Raw genomic sequence first — 25,033 nt, 5'->3', positions numbered from 1 at the left:
TTAGCTATCTTAAAGGTATGGGATATCATTCAGTTTATTGATTTCATCAACTGATGAAGGTAACTTTTCCATTACATGGCCAAAACCCCTATGCTTATGCGGTCTACCAGTAGTGCTTTAGACTGTTGTAAACTGCACATGCTACACCTCCTGATTATCATTTTCTAAACCAGGCCTTCCCAGCCCAGTTCTTGGTGGTCCACTGTCCAGTTGGCTTCCGTTTCAACCCTTAATTGGCACATCTGATTCTACTACTAGCTCAACAAGCTCTCTAGCTGTTGGGTGAGGTGTGCTTTCTTGGGGTTGGAGTGAAAACCTAGTCAATCTCCGGGAAGAGAGTTGGACAGCCCTGGTCTACACTCCTATTACCCTCCCCAATTTTGAATTGCTAGTTTTGCCTAGTAAGCTACAGCCATGTAAGCTGCGTCCTGAATGCCTTTTACAGACTGTACAATGGTGTAACAGAACCATGCAGCAGAGCACTGGTGCTAATTGGAAGACCGACACATGGTTTGCTGATGACTATGAATGGGCAGTGGGTCCCTGCCTTGTTACGGAGAGAAATTAATGACCAAACCGACCAAACCTGTCCCTGGCAGAGCAAAGGTCATTTTGGCCCACTCTTAGACCATTGGTAATAATTTGCGAATGGTGTATCACCGTGCATTGCAAGTTGGAGACCCATCTTACTTATTGAATGTAACAATTCAATTTCTTTATGCCATTAGACAGACATGATTTAAAAGAAGTGGGCATACTCATTGACAGCAAGTTGTGCATGGAGGACAATGCCTGTCCTGTTTAAAGTGCAGAAAAGGCTGCTAGTTTAATGACCCATTTGATTCAGGTGGACAGAATCATTTTGGCAGTTTTGTCTTCGATTTCTCTCTTTATTTTGGTTTTCCTTTTCATATGATTTATTTGTTATTGTCATTAAAATATGTAGTGATCTTTTTATTTTTTTGCTTGTATGCCACACACCTTGGAGTCATCTTGGTCTATGGGGACCTTGTGTTTTTACTGCTGCTCCTTTTAGAAGGTCTGGTTTGGCTGAGCTGTTGACTATACTGGGTCAGGATGTGTCATGCTTGTCCTGCTATCAGCTACAATTCATTTGTGACTATTCTGTTAAAGGTGAGTGCTTGACAGCGAAAATATTCTTAACATAATATAATAATATTAACTTATATGTTCATGTGTGCCTCTTCAAAATAACTGAATAATAAGATGGACCTAAAATCAGTCCTTGGGTTCAACAACACCGCGCAAGGAACTGAAGGTCTGATATTTTTCAGTGGTAGCAGGACAATTCTGTCTCCGGTCTAGCTCTTTGATTGGACTGTTTTACCACAGCTTGGGCGTCACACTTCCGCCCTATCATTGTAGTGTGTCTGTGAAAAACGGTGACTCGACCCTTTAGCGATTGAATAACGTCCCTGCTATTCATACCATGCAGGTTTGCTATTGGACCAGTATGACTGGAATAGGCGGGTGTTATCTGCGTGGCAGTGTCGAAGGGGGCGGGGCGTTAGGGTCGGACAGGAAAAGAGAAGGAAAACGAAGACACCCGATAGAGACATAAACGGTAAATAAGTATGATTTTTATACATTTTCAGTAACTGTTTTTCATTATAATATAACCATAGATGTTTGCTACACCACAGATTGAATTGTATGCGAAACGTACTTCGCATAACGAAGACAGCAAATGAACAAGGTTAAGTAATTAGCCAGCAGGCGAGCGGCAGCGAGTACCGAGCTATTTGATGACGGAAATGGACGAACAACAAGTGAAAAACTCCTTACTGGCATTTAGTAAATACACGTAATCGGGTTGCGATTAACTGTGTATGATTTTGGATTAAATTGTTTTTGAAGTTAAAATATGAAATATGAAAGGCCTGTGTGGCTAGATTGGTACATAAACTAAAGAATAACGGGATGGTGTCATTGGGTGTCGCCTCTTTTGCCTTCAAAAAAAAAAAAAAAAACTTGTGCTGTGATATTTGTTAGCTAGTAGTTAGCTTACTCAGTAAGTCAGCCGACAACCTGATGAAAAGTGAATAGGATAGCTAGCTAAGTGGACTATTAACTGCCTGTACCCATGGAAACATTGATTTGGTGAGGTTACTTGGAACATGCCACAGCTTGCAAACCAGCCAGCTAACGTTAGACTAGCTAACTTAACATTAAAGTTATTCACCCATAGCTAATGTCACACTCAGACGCAACAGAATAAAAGGCTAGTTCACTAGCTACGTTTGCAGGGTGTTCGGTTAGTTCGTACGGATCATGTTTTTCAGGTCACTGGTTGGTTAACTATCTTAAATAGCTAACGTTGCAGCTACCTAACTGGGATGCCGGCAATTAGCTAGCTTGCTAGCTACTTTGCTAGCTAACGTTTAGGAGCTAGCGTCACCTGTTGGGTCCAAGCTAGCCATCTAACTAGTACAGCAGTTTAGACATGGCAAATGTCGGTAACAAATATACATTTAGTTGACGATTAGAAACGTTACGATACTTTATGTTGGTAACAACCAGATGCAGACAGACACGCAACGCAAAGCTGATAAATGTATCTGTTTACTATTTAATTCTAGTAGCCTAGCTCTATCTGCTAGCTAGCTACGTGGCGTAGCATGCTGCTAACGTTAGCATTTGATAGCTAACGTTAAATTGTTAGCTAGCTAGTTTAGCAAGCTACATTGTAGTTTTCTCCTTCGGCAGTGTATGTATCTTTGTATCCGTATCAGTTCAATGACGAAATACAAGTCGTTTGTCGATTTCGTGTATCGTTTATTATTTTTATAAAGGTTAGAGACATTTGGGTGCGGTGATTGGACCCTGCCTACGCTACGGTCCAGCGTTATGCTGGAACGGGCCTAACCTCGGTATAGCTCGCCGTTTAAAAACATGTATTGCTAACTTTCTCGCCGTTTATTAACCGATCACAACAAGGAGGGATTATGTATTTAATTAGGTGTTTCAAAGACACGGGTGATTTATTCACTACAATGATATTAATAGCTAAGTTAGCTAATACCTAACGTTAGATGCTTGCAATTATTTCTGTTCGCTCGCCACTCCACGGAAGAACCCGCTTTCCGGTCAGGCCCAACTTCCGTATCTCTACGGAAAATCAGCAATACTTATGTTTTTCTGCTTTTTCAGCTCATTTAAAGATTATTGCTTAAAGGAGGTAAGGTAACGTGATTGCTTTTCAGGTACATAGGTACATCAATAACATCACAAATATGTGATTAGAATGTTCTTAAGTGAACATTCTAATGCAGATGTAACAATACATGTCATAAAGGAATCCAAGTAACAGTACTTATTTTCAGTTCTACAGGTCAGGTGAATCAATTTAGTTTAGCCTCTTTCCTTTTCAAAGGCACATAGCAGGTATATATTTCTCAAATGATTGTATATGTCTGAAATGATTAAATGAATAATCATTTAGTTTTATAAAATTTATTCACATTTTATAGATCCAGGATCACTGAGCTACTCACACAAATGGTGGTAAATTGGGGGATATGTGGAGAATCACCTCTTGACAGACAGCTGTTTCACAAGGATGCTGTTTATAACCAAAGCTTAGAGGACTATTCAGTTTTTTGTAGATTTTCTTTTCCATTCCTGTTGTTTATGATAGTATTTTGCATACCTACTTGATTGTCAATGTTTTTTTTTAATTATTTTGTTTAAGCATCTATGGGGCATACAAAGATACAGCTTCAATTTCCCTGAGACAAGTCCAGTCAGTATTTTTCAAAGTGATATCAATGTTTCATCTTAAACCATCAAATGGGAAAACTTACATGCTTTATGAAGTCAGTCAGTCAGTCGAGGAATAAGAGTTGATTTTTTTCTTAGATTCAAATGAGTGCTTTATAACATCAGTTGGAGCAATCTACAGAGGAAACACTGATTTATATCTATTTTCTTGACACATAACCGCCAAGTTATTAAAGGGTGAATCTTTCGAAAAGTCACTGTAAGAAATCTCTCTTTTGTAGTTGGCTAATGTTAATGAGCTAATGTAAACAGAAAATTCACCTCTCGATATCTGGGTCTGTCGCCTCCTTGAATGGATGTTTCCTCTCTAGATGTTGCAGCATATTGGTGTTGTCCTGTGTGGAGAGCAGGCTCTGCTTTTAGAAATTCTGCTTTTTTCACTGGGGCTGATGCCATGATGAATGAACTTCCAGAAGAAGAAGCTTTGGTGAAAAAAATTATAATAAAGGATTTTTTGTTATGGAATAATTTGAGTTATGCAAAGAATCGTGACAGCCCTAACCAAAACGTATTCATTCACTCTTGTAAGTTTTGTTGCAAGGGGTTTTTGACCCTCAGTTTCATTGTGAGTGGTATAAAATTCCAACCAAGCATGCCACCACGAGCCAGGATGGCCACTCGCCCATGCTACAGCGTGCCTGTACTCCACTACAGCTACTTGGCCCCAAATGCCTTGCATTACTAATGAAGGCAAACAGTTGATTATTACGGCCAATGCAAATATAACAATAACTGAAATAAGACACTGTAAATATTGGAAACGTTACAAGCAGTAGTATTGCATCTTTACCATGTTCACATTATGCATGAGTTCATACTTCCTCGTCTGCTTTTCTGATTCACTCCCCAAATTCAATGTCAGCATGGCTAGAATTTTCTTTAGCCCTGCGAACAGGTCGGCAAAAATTGGTCAAAGTTTCCAATAACTGGAGAAAAACTACAATTAGGACCCGCATGCCTGTGTTACCGTGTAACGTTGTAGAAGACCACGTGTGGCCATAGTGGGGGCATTCTGGGGATACAATCAGCCCTCCATCGCAGTTCTAATTTTACAATTGTACATGCCATTTACCGTTTACATTGTAAATGTCTACCCCCACTAAGCATTGCGTGTATTGTTGAAGAACAGATTGTTCAAGACAGTAAATCACCACTGAATCTTGAAAGGGACTTGTATATTCATTGTATATTCATTCCATATTAAGTCACAGATATTAAAAGTAGAATTACATGGTATAATTACACATATCGCCCGCACATTGACCCGGTCATGCAGGTTCTTCCTATACAACATACGGAGAATCCGCCCCTTTCTCACTCCCTACTCGACCCAGCTCCTGGTCCAAGCGATGGTTCTGTCCCGCCTGGACTACTGCAATTCCCTCTTGGCTGGCCTCCCAGCGTCTGCCATCAGACCCCTTCAACTCATCCAGAATGCAGCAGCTCGTCTGGTCTTCAACCTTCCCAAATACTCACACGTCACCCCCCTGCTTACTTCCCTCCACTGGCTGCCTGTCATGGCTCGCATCAAATTCAAAACATTGGTGCTAGCCTTCCAAGCAGTTAAGGGGTCTTCCCCAGCTTATCTACAAAAAATCATCACACCCTACACCCCTGCCAGACCTCTTCGTTCAGCCTCCACAGGCCGCTTGGCACCTCCCCCTCTCCGAACCTCCACATCACGCTCACACCTACTGTCTGTTCTGGCTCCACGGTGGTGGAACGAACTCCCCGTTGAGGTCAGAACTGTAGAAACTCTCCCCATCTTCAAGCGCAAGCTGAAGACACACCTCTTCAAGCAGCACCTCTCCCCATCCCTCCCTACCTCCCTGTGAATCTTAATTGTTGTCTCTGTGACTTGCTTTGTGTATCGGAATTTTTAGTTGGCTAGGTAAGCGGTGTTTGGATAGTTAACTTTGGTCACTTTTGCTCTGTTTGTTTGTTTCTTTGTTCTCATAAAAAAAAAAAAAAAAGGCCCTCGTCCTTATCTTTGTTGTACACGTAGCAGTTGAAATTGTACTTCCCTCTAGGGTCTTTCAGCGAACTTATCCCTGGTTATGGGTATGCACTTTGTTGTACGTCGCTCTGGATAAGAGCGTCTGCCAAATGCCAATAATGTAATGTAAAAAAAATATTGCTAAGCACTGCAACTGGAACACATGGTTTGTTGCCAAACCAAAGTCACTGTGATCTGAAGGATGCAAGCCTGCAAAAACAAAAGTGTTCTTCGGCAGAACAGAACAAGAATTAAAAGGTTTTTCCTTCAATCACTGGAGGAGGACTGGCTAGCGTGTCTTTTTGTGAACGGCATACGCTCGGTCATTCCTCTAGCAGTAAGCATTTATTTACTCCTGTTTATGTAAGTTAGCGAAACATATAGATTGCCATTTCCCCTACAGTTTAAGATGGCGACAGAGATAGCTAGTGTTCATCTCTCAGTGGACTAATATCAGTCCCGCTAGCTAGTTTGCGAAACGGATAGCTAACCATTCAGCATTAAATCTAGGTAGAGAAGTAGATAAGCAGGACATCTAATGTTAGGCAGATAGACTTAAGTCAGCTCCCTAGCTAGCAAGCTAATGAATAGCTGGCTAGCGAAACAGCCAGGTGCCCTGCTATTCAAGTGATGTCATTGTAATACTATGGGTCGTCTGGCAGTCGGAGGGTTGCCGGTTCGATCCCCTGCCCGGGCTGTGTCGAAGTGTCCCTGAGCAAGACACCTAACCCCCAAATGCTCCTGATGAGCTGGAGTGTGTGTGAGTGTGTGTATGAATGGGTGAATGGAGAAGCATCAATTGTACTGCGCTTTGGATAAAGGTGCTATATAAATGCCTGACATTTGCCATTTAGATCACTCGCTAACTAGGAAGATGAGCCATAGCTATTTTGTATTCCTAGCTAGCTAGGGATCTTTCTATCTATCTAGCTAGATGTAGCCTATGTCGTGGTTCAATGTGTATATATATAATCGAGATATTACATATGAAGCGATACATATTCACAAAAAGCATCGCTGGCTAGCGGATGAAAAGCTTACACGCACAGGAGTAAATGCATATGATTGACATCATTGCAGAGAGCCAGAACCAGAAACCCTGGAGATGGTTTTTATAAGGGGGATAGCATTTGTTCTGACAGTCTTGCGACAACTGGCAACACTGAATCTCATGCTTTCTTGCAGTCAAAAGTTGGCAGCCCTGTACCACGTATAAGGCTCATTATTTTCTGACTTATTTTTTATTTAAAAAAAACTTTTTTTTTTTTTTGTTTGTTTTTTTCATTGTAAACAACTGGTGAAAATCAGATTATAATGACGCAAATTTCTGGGATAAATCTTATTTAAATTTTAAACATTGTCCTTTCTTTTTGTTAAAAGAGCACTTTCACGCTTTTTTGAGTTGAGCTTATTATTATGTGTATAGGCATTTTTAAAATCAGTCAGTGTAGCCGTTTCCTAGATATGGAGCAAAACTTATGAAAACAAACACGTGGGGCCAGAACAGACAGCAGTTGTGACGGTGTAGGTGCAGCGAGGGGAGGCGTCCCGTGGTGGGGGGTCTGGCTGGCCCACATAGCGGTGGGCGGTTTCTTGTTAGTGAGGGATTAGTCTATCCGTACAATATGGTGCCCTGCTATTCAAGTGATGTCATTGTAATTCTATGAATAGGCCTAACATTGCCATAATAATGACATGACACAATAATGACACAATCATTCTAATACAAAATACTGAGGAATTCTGTTTAATCCATGAAGCCGTGTGTGTGTTTATTTCAATTCAATCTTTTCTTTTACAGCGAAAACAGAATTATCATCTTTTATCTTTTATCCCGTTTTACTACATCATTGTTTTAGCAACAACGGTTCATTTTCTAACATGAACGGTGACAAAACAAGCATGGGGGGACCTCGACTTCTTTGCATTTTAGAACTTCACAGACAACATGAATCAGGCTAAAATTGGTATTCTTTTCACAATGTTACTTTTTCCTGCTTCTGTCTTCGAACCGTAGTTGGGAGACACAGGGGAACCGAACCCCCATTCCTTTTCGATTCCAGGGCCAAAGCCGGTAATTCTAGCTAGTTAGCTGTTGCTGCACTTTTTACATGTCAGCAACCCAACTTAACTACTTAGCTGGTTTCTTCTGCCAAAATAAGGAGTCCTGAAGCATTTGCTCCCTTTATTGTACTGAAGAAAATTACATTACCTCCCTTGTACTACCAGCTTTTCTCCACAACCATGCTGTTTCAAAACGCACACACAATGGGCGCAAAACTCCGTCACTCTCTCACCAGTCCCAGCAGCTTCATATACACACACGGACCAAGCTGAACTCTCAAAACAGAAACAGTAAACAACCCCCATGATTCCCACTCTTAAAACTCCAGTGGTTACCCGGGGTATTGTAGTTTATGAACTGGGGTATTGCAATTTATGAAGCCTCTGGTGCCAGAAAGTACATTTCACCATTGCAGTCCATTCAGATTTCTTCACACTGACCTGATTGCTCTCCAGGGATGCTTTTTCTTGACTGAACAGAAGATTATTTTAATTCCTATTCACCCCTTCATGTTTCAGTTCGCTGTGCGTATGCTCTGGTACCCCACAGTCAAACATGGCAGGCAGGGACTATAAAGAGGAAGGACAGGCTCGGAAGCTGATCCTTGGTTGTAGGCACGTAGGACAATGAATCCGCACAGAAATGGTAAAGTGAAAACAATATCCATGTACTGCAATGGCCACTTCAGTCTCCAAACTTAAATCAGAAAACTGTGGTCTGAATGGAGGAGGGGGGTTAATAAGTGCAAAGGATACCAATGATTCTGAGTAGTTATTCATGGTCAAAAACCAAGGGTGCCAATAATTGTGTTTTTTGGGAAATACATTTATTTAAAAAGTGTAACTTTGGTTGATTCAGTGGCATTTGTATGGAATTCATGACAAAGCACAATACCAATTTTTTTGCCTTGAATCCCCGCTAATCAACTTTCTGTAATGCTCCTTCATGGATTGGTGGCTTGGCCAGGATCTGCGACTTTGCTTCTAGTCTTTTAACAAAGTGCTTGCTAGCTAACTTATGAACAGGGGTTGCAAAAGTAGTTCTGGTTGAAATGGAAGTGAATCTAGAGAGCATTTCATCTAGAGCAGTAAATATACAGAAAATTATTGAATGTTGGTAACTGTTTACTGCTGTTTGTGAGGACTCTGGGAAGCTGTGTGTGTATTGCTCTGTGTGTGTGAGTGCGCATTACTGTGTTTGTGTGGACTTTGTGTTTCTGTGTTACTGTGAGAGGACTGATGGAGCGACTCTCTGTTTGGTTGTTTTTTGCTGCAGATGGCTGCCATCCGTAAGAAGCTGGTGATCGTGGGGGATGGCGCATGTGGGAAGACGTGTCTGCTCATCGTGTTCAGTAAAGACCAGTTTCCTGAGGTCTACGTACCCACAGTGTTCGAGAACTATGTCGCAGATATTGAGGTCGACTGCAAGCAGGTGAGATTTTCAGTGGGGAGGATTTAGCAAGATTCCTAGCCAATCAGAGAACCCCCTGATGAAACAGTTCTGTTCCCATCCTGTAGGTGGAGCTGGCACTGTGGGACACAGCTGGGCAGGAGGACTATGACAGGCTCCGCCCCTTATCTTATCCCGATACTGACGTCATCCTGATGTGCTTCTCTATAGACAGTCCTGACAGTTTGGGTGAGACTGACAACTTGGAGAGCCGGAACTGAGTGTGTGCTACAGTCTGTGGTCAATGGTGTGTGTGTGTAGATTGGATCAATGTGTCTTTTTGATGTTTTCATGGATGTTCGGGTGTGTTTGTCAGTAAGGTGGTTTGTACGTTTCACCCTGTCTGACAGAAAACATTCCTGAGAAGTGGACACCAGAGGTAAAGCACTTCTGCCCCAATGTTCCCATAATCCTTGTGGGCAACAAGAAGGACCTACGCAACGATGAGCACACACGCCGGGAGCTGGCCAAGATGAAGCAGGTATGCACATATTATAGATGCATGTGCAGCTGCTCACACGCACACACACACACACACACACACACACACACAATCATAGCGAGGACACAATCTGACACACCCACCCCACCCCCTGCAGGAGCCCGTGAAGCAAGAGGAGGGGCGGGAGATGTCCAACCGAATCAATGCCTTCGGCTACCTGGAGTGCTCGGCCAAAACCAAGGATGGAGTGCGGGAGGTGTTTGAGATGGCCACCCGGGCAGCGTTGCAGGCCAAGAAGCGCTGCAAGAAGAATCCCTGCCTCCTGCTATAGAGGGGAGGGGTGGAATCCCTGCCTCCTGCTATAGAGGGGAGGGGTGGAATCCCTGCCTCCTGCTATAGACGGGAGGGGTGGAATCCCTGCCTCCTGCTATAGACGGGAGGGGTGGAATCCCTGCCTCCTGCTATAGACGGGAGGGGTGGAATCCCTGCCTCCTGCTATAGACGGGAGGGGTGGAATCCCTGCCTCCTGCTATAGAGGGGAGGGGTAGAATCCCTGCCTCCTGCTATAGACGGGAGGGATGGATGCAGCCCCACCCAGCCGGGGCGGGGGTGGGGTGGGGTGGGGTGGGGCAGGAGGAGAGATTCAAACCAGGCCAAAGGAGATGGGGGCGAGGATGGAGGGAATGCTGGCATGTTTCCACGCTTATGAGTGGGGGATACTGGTAGGGCAGGGTGGGGTGTGGGACAGTGGGGGGAACACGCTGGTCTTTCAGAGGCAGGGTGGGTTCTGTTTTTCTTTGTTTTCTTAAGTTCTTCATTTTTATCAGAGATGATTCAGTACAAGCTCGTTCTGGAAGGTTCCTTGTCTCTGAGACTATTGACGAATAGAGACACGGCTTGTCTATCTTTGTCTGTCTTTTGCATACGGCTGTGTGACCGTGCGCACCACTTCCTGTGTGCATGCTCCCCACTGTATGCGTGTACCCCTCCCCCCACCCCCCAAAAAAAGAACATTGGACAGAAAGTGGTCCTTTGAACCAACAGTTTTCAATTTATTTAAATACAACTTTTTTATTTTGACTGAATATAACATTCACATTCAAGTATAATACAAAAAATGACAATGTTCATTCACTTTTTGTGAGTTGTATTCCAGTTCGTGTAGATTTTTGAAAGTAAGAGTCAGTCTTTGTTTGGTCACCTGCTCTGATTTTCAGTGAAATGTTGAGATGAATTTGATCAGGATGAATCCCACTTGCAGCAGACGGGTGGGTATGCAGTCAGGTTTCAGAAGTGGTATTATTTTGTATTTGATTCTATAAAAGGTTTTGTTGTGCCGATAGTTTTTGGGGCAGGGTGGTCATGGGGTGGGGCAGAGCGATGAGCTGTTGTCTAGCTCTCCTCAGATAAACAAATTAGTTATTCCCTCCATCTTTCACTCCATTTACCCCCTCCTTTTTTGTCTTTTTTATATTTGTGGCGGTTTCCCCTTTGTCGGTTCTTGTATTGTATATTTTATTCAGTGTGAAACTCAACTGGCTCGTTAGTGTGTCTCGCCTCTTTCGCAAAGTCTAGAACTTTACCTTAAAAAGAAAAATGTAAAAAAGTATAAAAAGTAATACAAAAATGAAAAAGAGCAAACTAAATATTATACTATTAACTTTTTAAGATCTTGCATTTCATTGTTGTAAAAAAAGAAAAACTGAGTGACAGAAAATAAATCTTGGTGCAAATAACCTTTTGTACACACACGCATCCTGGACTTTCCTCAGTCTGCTTTTAAACGTACTTTAAAAAATAAATTGTTTTTAGGGTAACTGGTTGTGTAATTTCTTTTGTACAAAGTCACTGGGTGTGGTGGTGTGATCAGTGTGGTGGTGTGATCAGTGTGGTGGTGTGATCAGTGTGATGGCGAATCCACCCACTGCAGTGATGAAGCGGGTCTAATACTTACTTGCCTGATGTTACATAAAAAAAAAAAAAAGCAAATAGTCAGGTCCATAAATATTGGGATTTGAAATGCAACGAACAAGATGTGCTTTAACTGCAGACTTTCAGCTTTAATTTGAGGGTATTTACATCCAAATCAGGTGAACGGTGTTGGAATTACAACAGTTTGTATATGTGCCTCCCACTTTTTAAGGGACCAAAAGTAATGGGACAATTGGCTGCTCAGCTGTTCCATGGCCAGGTGTGTGTTATTCCCTCATTATCTCATTTACAAGGAGCAGATAAGAGGTCTAGAGTTCATTTCAAGTGTGCTATTTGCATTTGGAATCTGTTGCGGTCAACTCTCAATATGAGATCCAAAGAGCTGTCACTATCAGTGAAGCAAGCCATCATTAGGCTGAAAAATCAAAACAAACCTATCAGAGAGATGGCAAAAACATTAGGTGTGGCCAAATCAACTGTTTGGAACATTCTTAAAAAGACAGAACGCACCGGTGAGCTCAGCAACACCAAAAGATCCGGAAGACCACGGAAAACAACTGTGGTGGATGACAGAAAAATTATTTCCCTGGTGAAGAAAAACCCCTTCACAACAGTTGGCCAGATCAAGAACACTCTCCAGGAGGTAGGTGTATATGTCAAAGTCAACAATCAAGAGAAGACTTCACCAGAGTGAATACAGAGGGTTCACCACAAGATGTAAACCATTGGTGAGCCTCAAAAACAGGAAGACCAGATTAGAGTTTGCCAAACAACATCTAAAAAAGCCTTCACAGTTCTGGAACAACATCCTATGGACAGATGAGACAAAGATCAACTTGTACCAGAATGATGGGAAGAGAAGAGTATGGAGAAGGAAAGGAACTGCTCATGATCCAAAACATACCACCCCATCAGTGAAGCATGGTGGTAGTAGTGTCATGGCGTGGGCATGTATGGCTGCCAATGGAACGGGTCCCCTTGTATTTATTGATGATGTGACTGCTGACAAAAGCAGCAGGATGAATTCTGAAGTGTTTCGGGCAATATTATCTGCTCATATTCAGCCAAATGCTTCAGAACTCATTGGACGGCGCTTCACAGTACAGATGGACAATGACCCGAAGCATACTGCGAATTGAGAGTTGACCGCAACAGATTCCAAATGCAAATAGCACACTTGAAATGAACTCTAGACCTCTTATCTGCTCCTTGTAAATGAGATAATGAGGGAATAACACACACCTGGCCATGGAACAGCTGAGCAGCCAATTGTCCCATTACTTTTGGTCCCTTAAAAAGTGGGAGGCACATATAGAAACTGTTGTAATTCCTACAGATTCAGCTGATTTTGATGTAAATACCCTCAAATTAAAGCTGAAAGTCTGCAGTTAAAGCATATCTTGTTCGTTTCATTTCAAATCCATTGTGGTGGTGTATAGAGCCAAAAAGAGAATTGTGTCGATGTCCCAATATTTATGGACCTGACTGTAACTGCATTTATCTGCTGTGCAATCAGCATATTTTGACTCCTGCTGTTTTGATGGTAGGCCTGAGCTGGTTCATTGATGGATGAAATATCACTGCTAGCAATGCGTTTTCTTTTTGGCCAGTCGCAGAACATTTACTGCACATCACTGGCCGTGGAAATACAGTGCCTTACTTGAGTTGTTCCCAAACTTTTCTTCCTTGGGCTCCAACATTTACACCTTTAAAGTGGCTATCCTTCATTTTTCAGCTTGGGTAGCTTTGGTGACATCTGTGGTCGCTTGGTCGTCACAAAGGTTAGTTTTGACGCCCCAAATACCGGAGTTCCCAACGAAAGTTAATACTTGTAGGAGCACACGTAGTCCTTAGATAATCCAGCGGTAGTGCATTTTGCTCAAAGTATACTGCCTGGAGACAATGTTGTCTGGGACGTAAATTTTAAGCAGCATATCAAACCTAAATTTATATATTCTTGTTGGATTTGAGAGCTTGGCTCTTTAACATTTAGATTATTATATTTCAATACTTGGTGGGACTGTCACACCAGACACCATTAGTAGAAAATACTAATGCAAAAACACATGAATCGATGAATCGACATGAATTCTACAAAAATGCCATTGTGAAAAGGTAGCAAATATGTCATTTCTTTTATATGAAGAAATTAAGGATGGCCACCATGCAGTCGTTATTTAAGGTACTTAGGTTTAAAAAAGAAAGAAATGTTTTTCTAAATTGTGTGTTGTATAACTGCTTTCCATTACCCGTAGTGATTGTGAAATAAGCAGTGGAATGTTCTTAACTGAACATTCTAGGGTATCTGAAAATTAAAATGTTATTTATGAAAAATTAAACCATGAACAGAAGATCCTTAAAAGGGAAAATTAAATTTTTTTACTGCAGTTTGGGAACCTTAAACCTGCCTTAAATTACACCCCCTCACACATGCAGCATTCACACTAACCAGAGATGTGCTTTTATTGGCTGTGGGGCCACACGTCACTGTTCATATTGTCAGGGCCTGAACAACCTTTGTGGACACAACAAGCAGTTAAAAGACATCCAGCAGGTTTGATACAGATCATCAGAAGCACTATTACATTACATTACATTACATTTAAGGCATTTAGCAGACGCTCTTATCCAGAGCAACGTACAGTGAAGTGCAAATCAAAACCAGGGACAAGTACGTTCAGGACCCTAAAGGAAAGTACAATTCCTACAAATACGAGTCCTAGCATGATCACATAGATACAAATTGAATCCTTAAAAAGTACATTAACTTACCAACTAGCATGCCACGGTTGGCAGCTACAGTACCGAGTGCTACAATAAGTTTACTAGCAGACACCGGTGTTCTGCTGTGTCTACCTGAATACTGAAATTGATCAAATTATTCATTTTAAGGCAAAATTAAGGTAAGCTTAAGGGGAAATAAAAAGTCAGTCTTGCTTGTGGACAAGCAAGTTAGTCAGGGGAAGTAGGAATAGGGGTAATTTGTGTGCAGTGCTCAAACAATAGTAATCGTAATATGCTTTATTTGTACGTTTCTTTCCTGTATTTTCAAAAAGACAATGAAGCTACTCAAAGTGCTTCACAGTGGAATAAAAAAGAAACTCAAATACAAATGCATGGATAAATGGAAATTGGCAAAGGATAAATTCCGCACAGATATTAGGAAGTATTTTTCCACAGAGTGGTCACATGTAGGGAAGGCAGAACCACTGGGGGGTTTTCAAGACCAGGCTTGATACGGTGTTAGATACTATTTAGGTACACTTTAGCGACAGGAAAAGGTGAGCATTGTTGGGCTGAATGGCCTGTTCTTGCCATTATGTTATGTTATGATTAAAAAAAACTAAAAACTGGCATTTCATCCTGAAGTGGGATAGTGGGCCAAAATACTAAACGGAACTGATGATGCAAGGCCACCCTGCAGTAGCTGCTCATCTGCTCTGTCGCAGGTCTGCTTGGAGCCCATATAACTCTGACTCTTTATTCCGCTGGGCCAACCCCAGGGCAGCCGCCGTCTGTAGCAAATTCCTCTCCTCTGCTGTCAAAGAGATTTGTGCAATCCTGCTACAAACTCCTGGTAATACCGCTCTGCAACACAGGGGGACCAGTCAGGACGACAACACGCGATCCCTGCAAGTCTGCACGGCAGACCTGGGTCAAATACTTGTCTGTGCTCGATTAATCTTGTCTGGTCCAACTGAGCCAACCAAGGCGACTAGAAGGCAGGGTTTGCATTTCTTGAGAGTATTTCAGAGATTCCAATACACCAGACAAGTTCAGTAAAGCATCCGAAACAATGACATATTTGACCCAGTTCTGCTGCACAGTAGTACTGTATGTGCAACTGTGGTAGTACTATCCAGCCCCTCCAAAAGTATTGGGAAAGCAAGGTCAATTTTCTTTGTTTCTGCTCTACACTGAAGACAATTGAGTTTGAGGTCAAAAGATGTACATGAGATGACAGATCTGAATTTCAGCTTTTATTTCCTGGTATTTGTATCTAGTTTGTTGAACAACTGAGAACATATCACCTTTTGTATCAGACCACCCAATTTTTAGGTGAGCAAAAGTATTAAAACGTGACGGACAGGTTTTTCTTGTTACCCAGATGTGAAGCTTAGAAAAGAGGGGAAATAGATTAGAGCCACTGCACAAGCATGGGGGAATGTCCTGAAAAAGACATACAGAGCAACAGACACTGAACACGTCGATCAAGGAAAACAACAGCAGTTGTGAGAGTTGTGAAGAAAAACCACAAAACATCAGTCAGTGACATCACAAACAATCTCCACAGGGCAGGGATGAAGGTATCTCAATCAACCTTTTGAAGAAGACTTAGATAGCAGCAATATAGAGGCTATACCACAAGATGCAAACCCCTCATCAGTAGTAAGAATCGGAAGGCGAGATTACAATTCGTAAAGAAGTTCAGAGATGAGCCACTACAGGAACAATGTTTTATGGACTGATGAAGCCAAAATTAACCTCTACGAAAGGGATTGGAAGGCCAATGTGTGGTGAAAATATGCTCATGATCCTAAACATACAAGCTCATCTGTGAAGCACGGTGGAGGAAGTGTCATGGCTCGGGCTTGCATGGCTGCTTCTGGAGTGGGCTCACTAATCTTTATTGATGATGTAACTCATGATGGTAGCAGCAGGTTGAATTCAGAAGTCTACAAAAACATTCTGTCTGCCAACTTACGTACAAATGCGTCCAATCTAATTGGGAGGAACTTCATCATGCAGCAAGACAATGACCTAAAACACACTGCCAACACAACAAAGAAGTGGAAGGTTTTAGACTGGGCAAGTCAATCACCAGACCTTAACCCAATTGAGCATGCATTTCAGGAGGAGATTGAAGGGATTGCATTGGCCTTGCTGTTCCAATACTTTTGAAGGGCACTGTATATGGAATTATGTATGGTAGTACGGTTTGTTTGAACTTGTGTGACAACTAGCTCATGTTAATTATGATGTCTATCTGTATTAGTTGGTGCAATACATCACGTCAATGTATATGCCAGGGATGATGAAATAACAGCCCTTGAGGGCTGAGAACTCCCTTTACCTGAAAGCCAGGTATGAAGGTATGGCCAATCAGTAGCACTAATTGTTGAGTAAATTACCCAGGAGGGCTGGATTTGGATTGGAGGACCAGATTTGATGATCCCACATATATCCACACAGGTGTCTGTGCCAGTTAAAGGCAGTACTGACCAGAGTCTGGCTGTATGTAGGAGTGTCTGTGCCAGTTAAAGGCAGTACTGACCAGAGTCTGGCTGTATGTAGGAGTGTCTGTGCCAGTTAAAGGCAGTACTGACCAGAGTCTGGCTGTATGTAGGAGTGTCTGATCAGGAAGTCCAGAAGCACCATTGCGCAGTTGGGTTTAAAGTCCTCACTCACCAGCACATCCTTTGCCTGAAAAGGACACACAGGGCACGCTCACACAGGGCGCTCACGCAGGGCACGCTCACGCAGGGCACGCTCACACAGGGCACGCTCACACAGGGCACGCTCACACAGGGCACGCTCACACAGGGCACGCTCACACAGGGCACGCTCACACAGGGCACGCTCACACAGGGCACGGGCACACAGGGCACGCTCACACAGGGCACGCTCACACAGGGCACGCTCACACAGGGCACGCTCACACAGGGCACGCTCACACAGGGCACGCTCACACAGGGCACGCTCACACAGGGCACGCTCACACAGGGCACGCTCACACAGGGCACGCTCACACAGGGCACGCTCACACAGGGCACGCTCACACAGGGCACGCTCACACAGGGCACGCTCACAACAGGCACAGTACACAGTTGGCGCAGAAAGTCATCGAATCTTGAAAATTCATCACATTTCAAGTGTCCGAATGGATAGATGGTACTCTGGGTAAGTGGAAACATACGAAGGCTGGAGCGGAGTCTGACCTGCTCGATGGAATAAAGGAAGAACTCCTGCACCTCGCCATCACCGATCTGAGGCCTGAAGTGGGCGGGAAGCTCCAGGTCAAACACAAACTGACTCTCAGGAAACACCCCCTCTTCATCCTCATAGGTGTAGCTGAGAAACAGGCAGGGTTAGCAACACAGGGCAGACAACCTCCAGAGACATCTATGAGCACTGCACATCTATATTGGGGTGTCTGGGCTTATTCTAAAAAGGCCAGTGGGGGTGCAGGTTTTTGTTTTAGCCCTGCACTACAATACTTTGTGCACCAAACTAACTACTTATGGTCTTCAATCAAGACCTTGATGAGTAGAATTATAATCATTAGGTTTCTTAGTTCTGGGCTAAAACTAAATCCTGTACCCACACTGGCCCTTTTTGGATAGGATTATAACATCCTGCATTACACTTCCTACTGAAAACAGTTTGCACAATTTTTGCAACGTTCTTTTAGACATGATAGCAGGTGGATGGAGGAGATTGTCAAGGAGTCACCTGATGGTTCCCACAGGATGAGCAGTCTCCGCAATGCATGCTGGGATACATGCTTCCTCTTGACACTCTTTGATCAGGGTCTGTGTCACGCTGACTCCTGCGGCCACGCCACCAGCTGCCTTTCAAGACATTTGCATTTACATTTTAGTCATTGGCAGACGCTTTTAAACCAAAGCGACTTACAAGTGCATAGGTTCTTCCACAAGTTAAAGCATCACATCCATAACTAGTAAAATACACATGAAGTGCTGTTCTAAACAAAAAATACAGTCATAAGTGCAATTATTATTATTATTATTATTTTCTTTTTAATATCAGAAAAGGGGGGGGGGGATCAGGAGGGAGGACTAAGGTACAGGTACTAAGGTACAGTTTGAAGAGAATCACCATAAGTGTTAATCACCATCTCCCCCTACTATCCCAGATTTCCAGTGGGGTTAGTCACAAGGTTTGTGTAGTACTGGCATACTGGGCATGGTCGTCAGGCCAGGCTAATGGTTCCAGAAATCCACACGTGACCATTGGCACTGACCAGGCATTAACACTGACAACCTTAGTCAACGGTGTGGTACATGCGGTACAGGTGTTCTGTGCATGAAGGGTTCTGTGGATGAAGGGTTCTGTGGATGGGGCACTTTAGTTAGACCATCAACTGAAATTGATTTGGAGCTTCAGCACAGAAAGAAATTTGTGCCACTAGGGAGTTCTTTTTTGGGTTTTTTTTACCTTGTGCTACCTGGGGGCTTAGGGCTGGTATTTCCCACTTTTTTTGTCCAATCAGAATGGAATTTCACCCCAACCTGTGCCCTACATGATAGGGCATACACATAGTGTAGTGTGTGAGTTATACATAGCATGTGAGGTATCTACAATGCGTCTTGTACATGCAGCATTTGACTTGTAGTATACATCAGGGATCATCAAATATGCCCCTCGAATCAGCCCTGGTTCTCCTTTCTTCTGGGTAATTAAGAACAAACAATTGGTGGCAAGACTGTCTTCACACCCACCTCCCATGTCAAAGGGAGGATGGGAAACCAGCAGTTCCCATGTATCTGGTATCATGAATGTTATATGTTGCATGTTGGGTGATCAATGGCTCTCAAACCTCTGGGCAATATGGGCTGCATATCCCATCATGATGGGCCAGTGAGAAAAAAAGTCAGTTCACAAACCATAGAATTTACATGAATACATAGTCTGTCAAGTCAGTAAATAAACCTTTAACCATAGGAATACCTATGAATACAAAGGTTTTCAACCAACATAGGTGAAGTGTGAGGTGAATACATTTCACCTGTGTTGGTTGACAGCATAGTAATATGTATTCATAGGTCAAAAAACACAGAGGTAACATGTGGGGTAAACCAGACTGGCAGTACCAGATTGTCAAGTTTCCCAGGGTAGGTCTGTTTCGTGGACGACCGCCGAGCCAACCAAACGGTGATCTCGCCATCCGGTCCTCGAGTGTAACCATTCACATGGACGCCATACCGCTTCACCCCAAAGAGGCCTGCACACACACACGCACATGCACGCACACACGCACACACACACGCACACGCACACGCACAAACACAAACACACATCATGTTAAATTTACAATGGTTTGCTGTAGGTCCATGTAGCTCAGAAAAAGGATGCTGTACTCAAGACTTACTAGTCGCAGCTCTCTCCATACACATTAGTGGACTGTCACAGTATCTGGCCCTTACGTCATACTTCTAATGGAAAAACACAAACAGACAGCAATAATAATGCATTCTTCAGTCTCATCCCATCAGACAGGTAAAAGGTATATCTCACCTCCTCTCTCTCCTCAGACAGGTAAAAGCTACATCTCACCTCCTCTCTCCACCCCCGCAGACAGGTAAATTGGTTCTCCTCCCGCAGGGTCTTGATAACACCATGCAGAGCCTCTGACCTCCTGCTGTAAGAGTCCAGGCTGGCACACAGTGCTATGGCACCCCCCTGTGGCAAGGTGAACACTTGGGGGAATCGGATCAGTACCGGCGCCACTGTGGCAGGTATCCATCCCACCTGCACCCCCTCCACCTCAAACTTTAGACACCGCGAACGACCGGAACCTGTACACACAATTACATAAATCGACATTTGTCAAACCAAGCAACATTTTTCCAGTCTTCAACTGTTCCGGTTTGACAAGTACCCACTGTACCCTCGGTTTCCTGTTCTTAGCTGAAAGGAGTGGAACCTGATGTGACCTTCTGCTGCTATAGCTCATCCACTTCAAGGTTTGACACGTCATGTGTTCAGAGATGCTCTTCTGCATACCACTGTGCAACAGTGGTTACTTGACTTGCTGTCACCTTCCAGTCAGCTCGACCCAGTCGGGTCCTCTCCTGTGACCTCTCTCATTAACATGGCGTTTTCGCCCACAGAACTGTGTATGGTTTTCCTTTCTGTCACCACACCATTCTCTGTAAACTCCAGAGTAGTGGTTCCCAAACTCAGTCCTGGGGAACCCCTGTGTATGCTGGTTTTTGTTCCAACCATAATTCCAATCACAGAACTTTAACAGAATGTTCATATTGTGCTTATTTTGCTATATTCCAAGCTATTACATAAAGGCAACTTATTTTTAACTGATCAAATGAAAGACTGAGGTGAATCAATAGGCTCCTAATTGGTGAAATTCTGGACACCTGGCCACTAAAATTAACCATATGGAAGATGATAAAAATGAAAAAACAAAGCAAATGATAATGAGCCAAACCTGCATTGTGTTGATACATTTATGAAATAAACACGTGTTCAGCGACATAATTAAGAGCCCATTGATTAACCTCAGTCTAACATTCGATTTAAAAAAAACATGGGAGTGTTATTCTTCATGGCATGCATAACTATGTCTGAGAAAATGTGGCTTAAGAGGGTAAATAATCCCTCTGAACATAAAAGCTAAATAAAAAAATTAACAACTTGTTAAAGTTCTGTGATTGCAATTGTCGTTGAAACAAAAGGACTGAGTTTGGGAACCACTGCTCAAGAGACTGTTGTGCGCGAAAATCCCAAGAGATCAGTGGCACCATCTAGCACCAACAATCGATCCTCACATTTCCTCCCCATTCTGGTTTGAGGAATCAAACTTTTTTTTTTACATTACATTACATTACATTAACGGCATTTGGCAGACGCCCTTATCCAGAGCGACGTACAACAAAGTGCATACCCATAACCAGGGATAAGTGCGCTGAAAGACCCTAGAGGGAAGTACAATTTCAACAAAGATAAGGACCAGGGCCTATTTGAATTTTTTTTTCATTTTTTTATTTTAACAAACAAATAAACAAACAGACAACAAAGCAAAAGTGACCAAACTTAACTAGCCAAACACTGCTTACCTAGCAAACTAAAAATACCGATAAACGAAAAAGTAAATCACAGAAATCACCTTTTGACCATGTCTGCATGCGTTTACGCATTGAGTTGCTGTTACATGATTGATTAGATACTTAGATGAATGGGCTGGTGAAAAGTACCTAATAAAATGGACAGTGAGTGTCTAATACATACACACACTTCACATGCAGAAGTCGCACATATGCAACAGTACTGAACTCGGAGCACACATCAAACATGGCGGAGGTGGACCCGAAACCCTATCCGATTCTACTAGGGTTCCAGAAAAACGTACTAACCATAAAGTAAGAGTGTAAAATAGTAAACACTTTAAACACCTAAAGTAAACACCATACACTTTACTTTAGGCTAAGTGTGGCATGTAAGCGTTGTTTGTGAAGATTACATTATTTTGGGACACCGCTAACAAACAAACTTGGACCGACCAAAATGCATTCGGAAGAAACGAAATTAATCGACATTTGATTAGTCAAACCTGGCAAACTGAAGTTATCCATTTTCCGAAGCAGTCGGAGTGCCTTCTCCGACCAGGAAAGCGAAGGCGCAGTCATTAAAAATCCCACGAAACGGTCTCATAGGAGATAGAAAATAGCCGACTCTTCAGACTCGAGTTATAAAAGTAAGATAGATGGCTGCTTCAATCTTAATCATAAAGTATCAATAAAGTACCAATAAAGTACTGGAGACAGGTTCTGTTTAACGGGTCCGCGGATTGGTGCATGAAGTCAGTTTATGGAGGCTGCCATGTTCGACGACGGGGCGTTTGACACAATGAGCATGCGCACTGAGTACCTAAACGTGAAGGAACGAATATTAACTCTTAGTACAATAGGTAATTTCGGACTTCTAACGGTCAAGAGGAATAGCAGCAACAAGCACCTTCAAACCACAACACTGTTTATCTCTCCCCCTGTAAATATTGGCTGTGGCGATTAGAATCAATTTTCAACCAATGAGCTTTAATTATTGTACAGTTATACAATGTTTTGGTAAAGAATGTTGGGCTGTCAACTGCATATATTGAAACCCGAATTTAAAGACTATAAACACAGGCAGAGGGTGAGTCAACATGTCAGTGAGCCTTTTTCAATGATAGGAATGGATTTACGATGGTCTTGTAACAATGTTTAACACAAATAAAATAATAAATCTTACCTATCGTACCTTTAACAAAGCACCCATGGCTCCCTGCCCCCTGGCATATTGTGCAAACATAGGCCCACTTTGTCTTGCAAGCTTACACTGGTTAATACACCCTAACATTGAGTACCCAAAGTAAATAAATGAATATTATATTACATTATATTATATGGTATATAAAACACTAATATAATACACTGGTAGAAGGGCATTGTGGAAAACATGGAATCTGACAATATTTCTACCTGTATGAAATAGTCTCTTTATTGCATATGGTAGCCATTTACAGAACAATGGTCTTGCATTGTATTAGCTTTGTAATAATCATATTGTGTAATGTAATATAATATTTATTTTTTCATTTTTTTATTTACTTACTTACTTTAAGGTGCACATTTTTACTGGGTATTAACCAGTATAAGTTATGTTTTTACACAGTTAATACTAGTGATGTGACAAATCATCAAATGTTACCATCCCATTTTGTCAACCATCAGCATGGGAAAAGCCTGTCAATTCAGAAGACACAGATGGTAACTGACTGTCACTAGTAATGGATACACAAAAAATGCATAAACAGATAAAAAATAAAACGTTGCACTACAAGGGCAAAAAATGGTTGCAAACTGGTTGCAAACTTACCAGGAAGAGGATGGTTGCAAACTTGCCAGGAAGAGGACGCAATGATTGCAAACTTGCCAGGAAGAGGACGCAAGCTCACACTGTCCCCATGGCCAGTAAGGAATATTGTGAGGGAGGACATAAGTAACCCAAGGATAACAGAGAATGGTTGCATCTTGGGGTCACCAAGTCTCAAAAAGAACCATAAAATGGTACCTCCATACCAACAAACTCTTTGGAAGGGTGGCACAAGCCCTTCGCAGGACTGAATCTGCCCTCCTTGTGTCAAATGACTTACTGTTGACAGCTGACTCCAGAGAATGCTCTATTTTAGTTTTGTTGGACCTTAGTGCTGCTTTTGACACGGTCGACCATGATATCCAAATTGACCGGGTTATGCATACATTCAAGGCACTGCCCTAAATGGTTTCCCTCTTATCTAAAGAATATGACCTTCTAAGTTAATGTCAAGTGCTCCTTGTCCTCTGCTTCTATTCCATGTGGAGTCCCCCAGGGTTGAATCTTAGGGCCTATTCTTTTCTGCCTGTACACAATGTTCCCCCTCAGTTCAATTGTAGAGAAATTCAATATTTCTGTTATGTGAACGAAATTCAGCTTTACTTCCCTTTAGAAGCAAATGACAAGTGTTCACTTAAGAGCCTGTCTGATTGTCTTGCTGACATCAAAGACTGGATGACTAAAAACTTTCTCCAGCTAAATAAAAGTAAGACAGAGGTGATCCTGAATCTATTTGGTTGTTGATTCAAAGAGAATATTTGATTGAATCCTCAGCAGCCTGCCCAGTGGTAAACCACCATAGTTATAGTAGCCATAGCAGAGATTAATGCATTGTGTGTTGGAAGCCTTGTCCGTGCATAGGTCAAGATACTGTTCTCGGTGATTCTGTGAATTTCCTGTCTTCTTCGGCTTTTGCAAATCATTATCTCTCCTTTAAAACACAGTTTTTGGGTAGAACTTTTTTACCGGAAGGTAATGTAATCATATGTATATAAACAGTGGTTGCCCTGACGATGGTCTGAAATGGAAAGCATTAAAAATCTGTTTTACAATATTCCACTTGCGTTCTGAATAAACTCTGCTAATTTTGCCATAATAACAATCAATGACTTATATAATTTGTATTTGACCATTTAAAAAGAAAAGAGAACTCTAAGTAGTTTAAGACTGTTATCTATCAAATAATGGCCCTTACACGTAAACATCACAGCAGCAAGAGCTTCAATGAAGTAGCCAACAAGCCTTGAACCCCTTGAACCACATTCTTTTCCACCTTTTGCGGACTGAGTCAATAATGAAATCTTTAAAGTTACAGTAATTGTCCAGAAGAATTATTTCCAAACAGTCAGTCACAGTTGCTGTAGCTTCTCAAATCAGCACCTTTTAATACGACAAAATATCTGCTTGTTTGGAACTCAAGATCATTTTTAATCTGCATTTTTCCCACTGCATATATAATGCAGAATACTGATATAAAGATATAAATACTGATATAAACATTAAACCCACCTGCTTAAACCAGTTTTTTCATGATTAAAAATGCTTTAAATTCTATAAACTTGTCTGTAAACACAATATTTAATTAAATGATATGTGTACTTATATAAGCGGACAATCATAAGTGAACTGCATTCAAAAGTTTAATTTCTCAATGAAAGTAGAAATCATGTTAGCTCTTTGGTCCGGGGGTGCATTGTCTAGTTATTTAAATATGTTGGTACACACTGGTGTT

General features: G+C 42.2%; 2 protein-coding genes across 3 annotated transcripts; one reads left to right on the top strand and one right to left on the bottom strand.

The window, feature by feature from the left end:
- The first annotated feature begins 1,450 nt into the window (after window positions 1-1,450).
- Window positions 1,451-10,329, top strand: LOC133138230 (rho-related GTP-binding protein RhoA-C-like). 2 transcript variants are annotated; one of them, XM_061256814.1, is made up of 5 exons: window positions 1,451-1,585; window positions 9,138-9,293; window positions 9,380-9,500; window positions 9,662-9,792; window positions 9,911-10,324. In XM_061256814.1, exons 2-5 carry the CDS (start codon window positions 9,138-9,140, stop codon window positions 10,082-10,084), a joined length of 582 nt encoding a protein of 193 aa, XP_061112798.1. In that variant the 5' UTR covers window positions 1,451-1,585; the 3' UTR covers window positions 10,085-10,324. The 2 variants fall into 2 exon arrangements, with proteins under 2 accessions (XP_061112798.1, XP_061112799.1); XM_061256815.1 differs by lacking the exon at window positions 1,451-1,585 and adding an exon at window positions 1,970-2,121 and having other exon boundaries at window positions 9,911-10,329.
- A 3,712-nt stretch (window positions 10,330-14,041) lies between these two features.
- On the bottom strand, window positions 14,042-22,206 carry tpk2 (thiamin pyrophosphokinase 2). The gene is made up of 8 exons (XM_061256656.1): window positions 21,998-22,206; window positions 19,984-20,225; window positions 19,799-19,862; window positions 19,521-19,651; window positions 18,139-18,257; window positions 17,625-17,757; window positions 17,013-17,109; window positions 14,042-15,273 (listed from the first exon to the last, which is right to left on the bottom strand). Exons 1-8 carry the CDS (start codon window positions 22,071-22,073, stop codon window positions 15,227-15,229), a joined length of 909 nt encoding a protein of 302 aa, XP_061112640.1. The 5' UTR covers window positions 22,074-22,206; the 3' UTR covers window positions 14,042-15,226.
- Between the last annotated feature and the right edge of the window lie 2,827 nt (window positions 22,207-25,033).

This window comes from Conger conger, chromosome 10 (genome assembly GCF_963514075.1).
Source record: "Conger conger chromosome 10, fConCon1.1, whole genome shotgun sequence".
Lineage (NCBI taxonomy): Eukaryota > Metazoa > Chordata > Actinopteri > Anguilliformes > Congridae > Conger > Conger conger.
The sequence above is the reverse complement of the archived record's forward strand: the minus strand, read 5'-3'. Positions and strand labels throughout refer to the sequence as shown.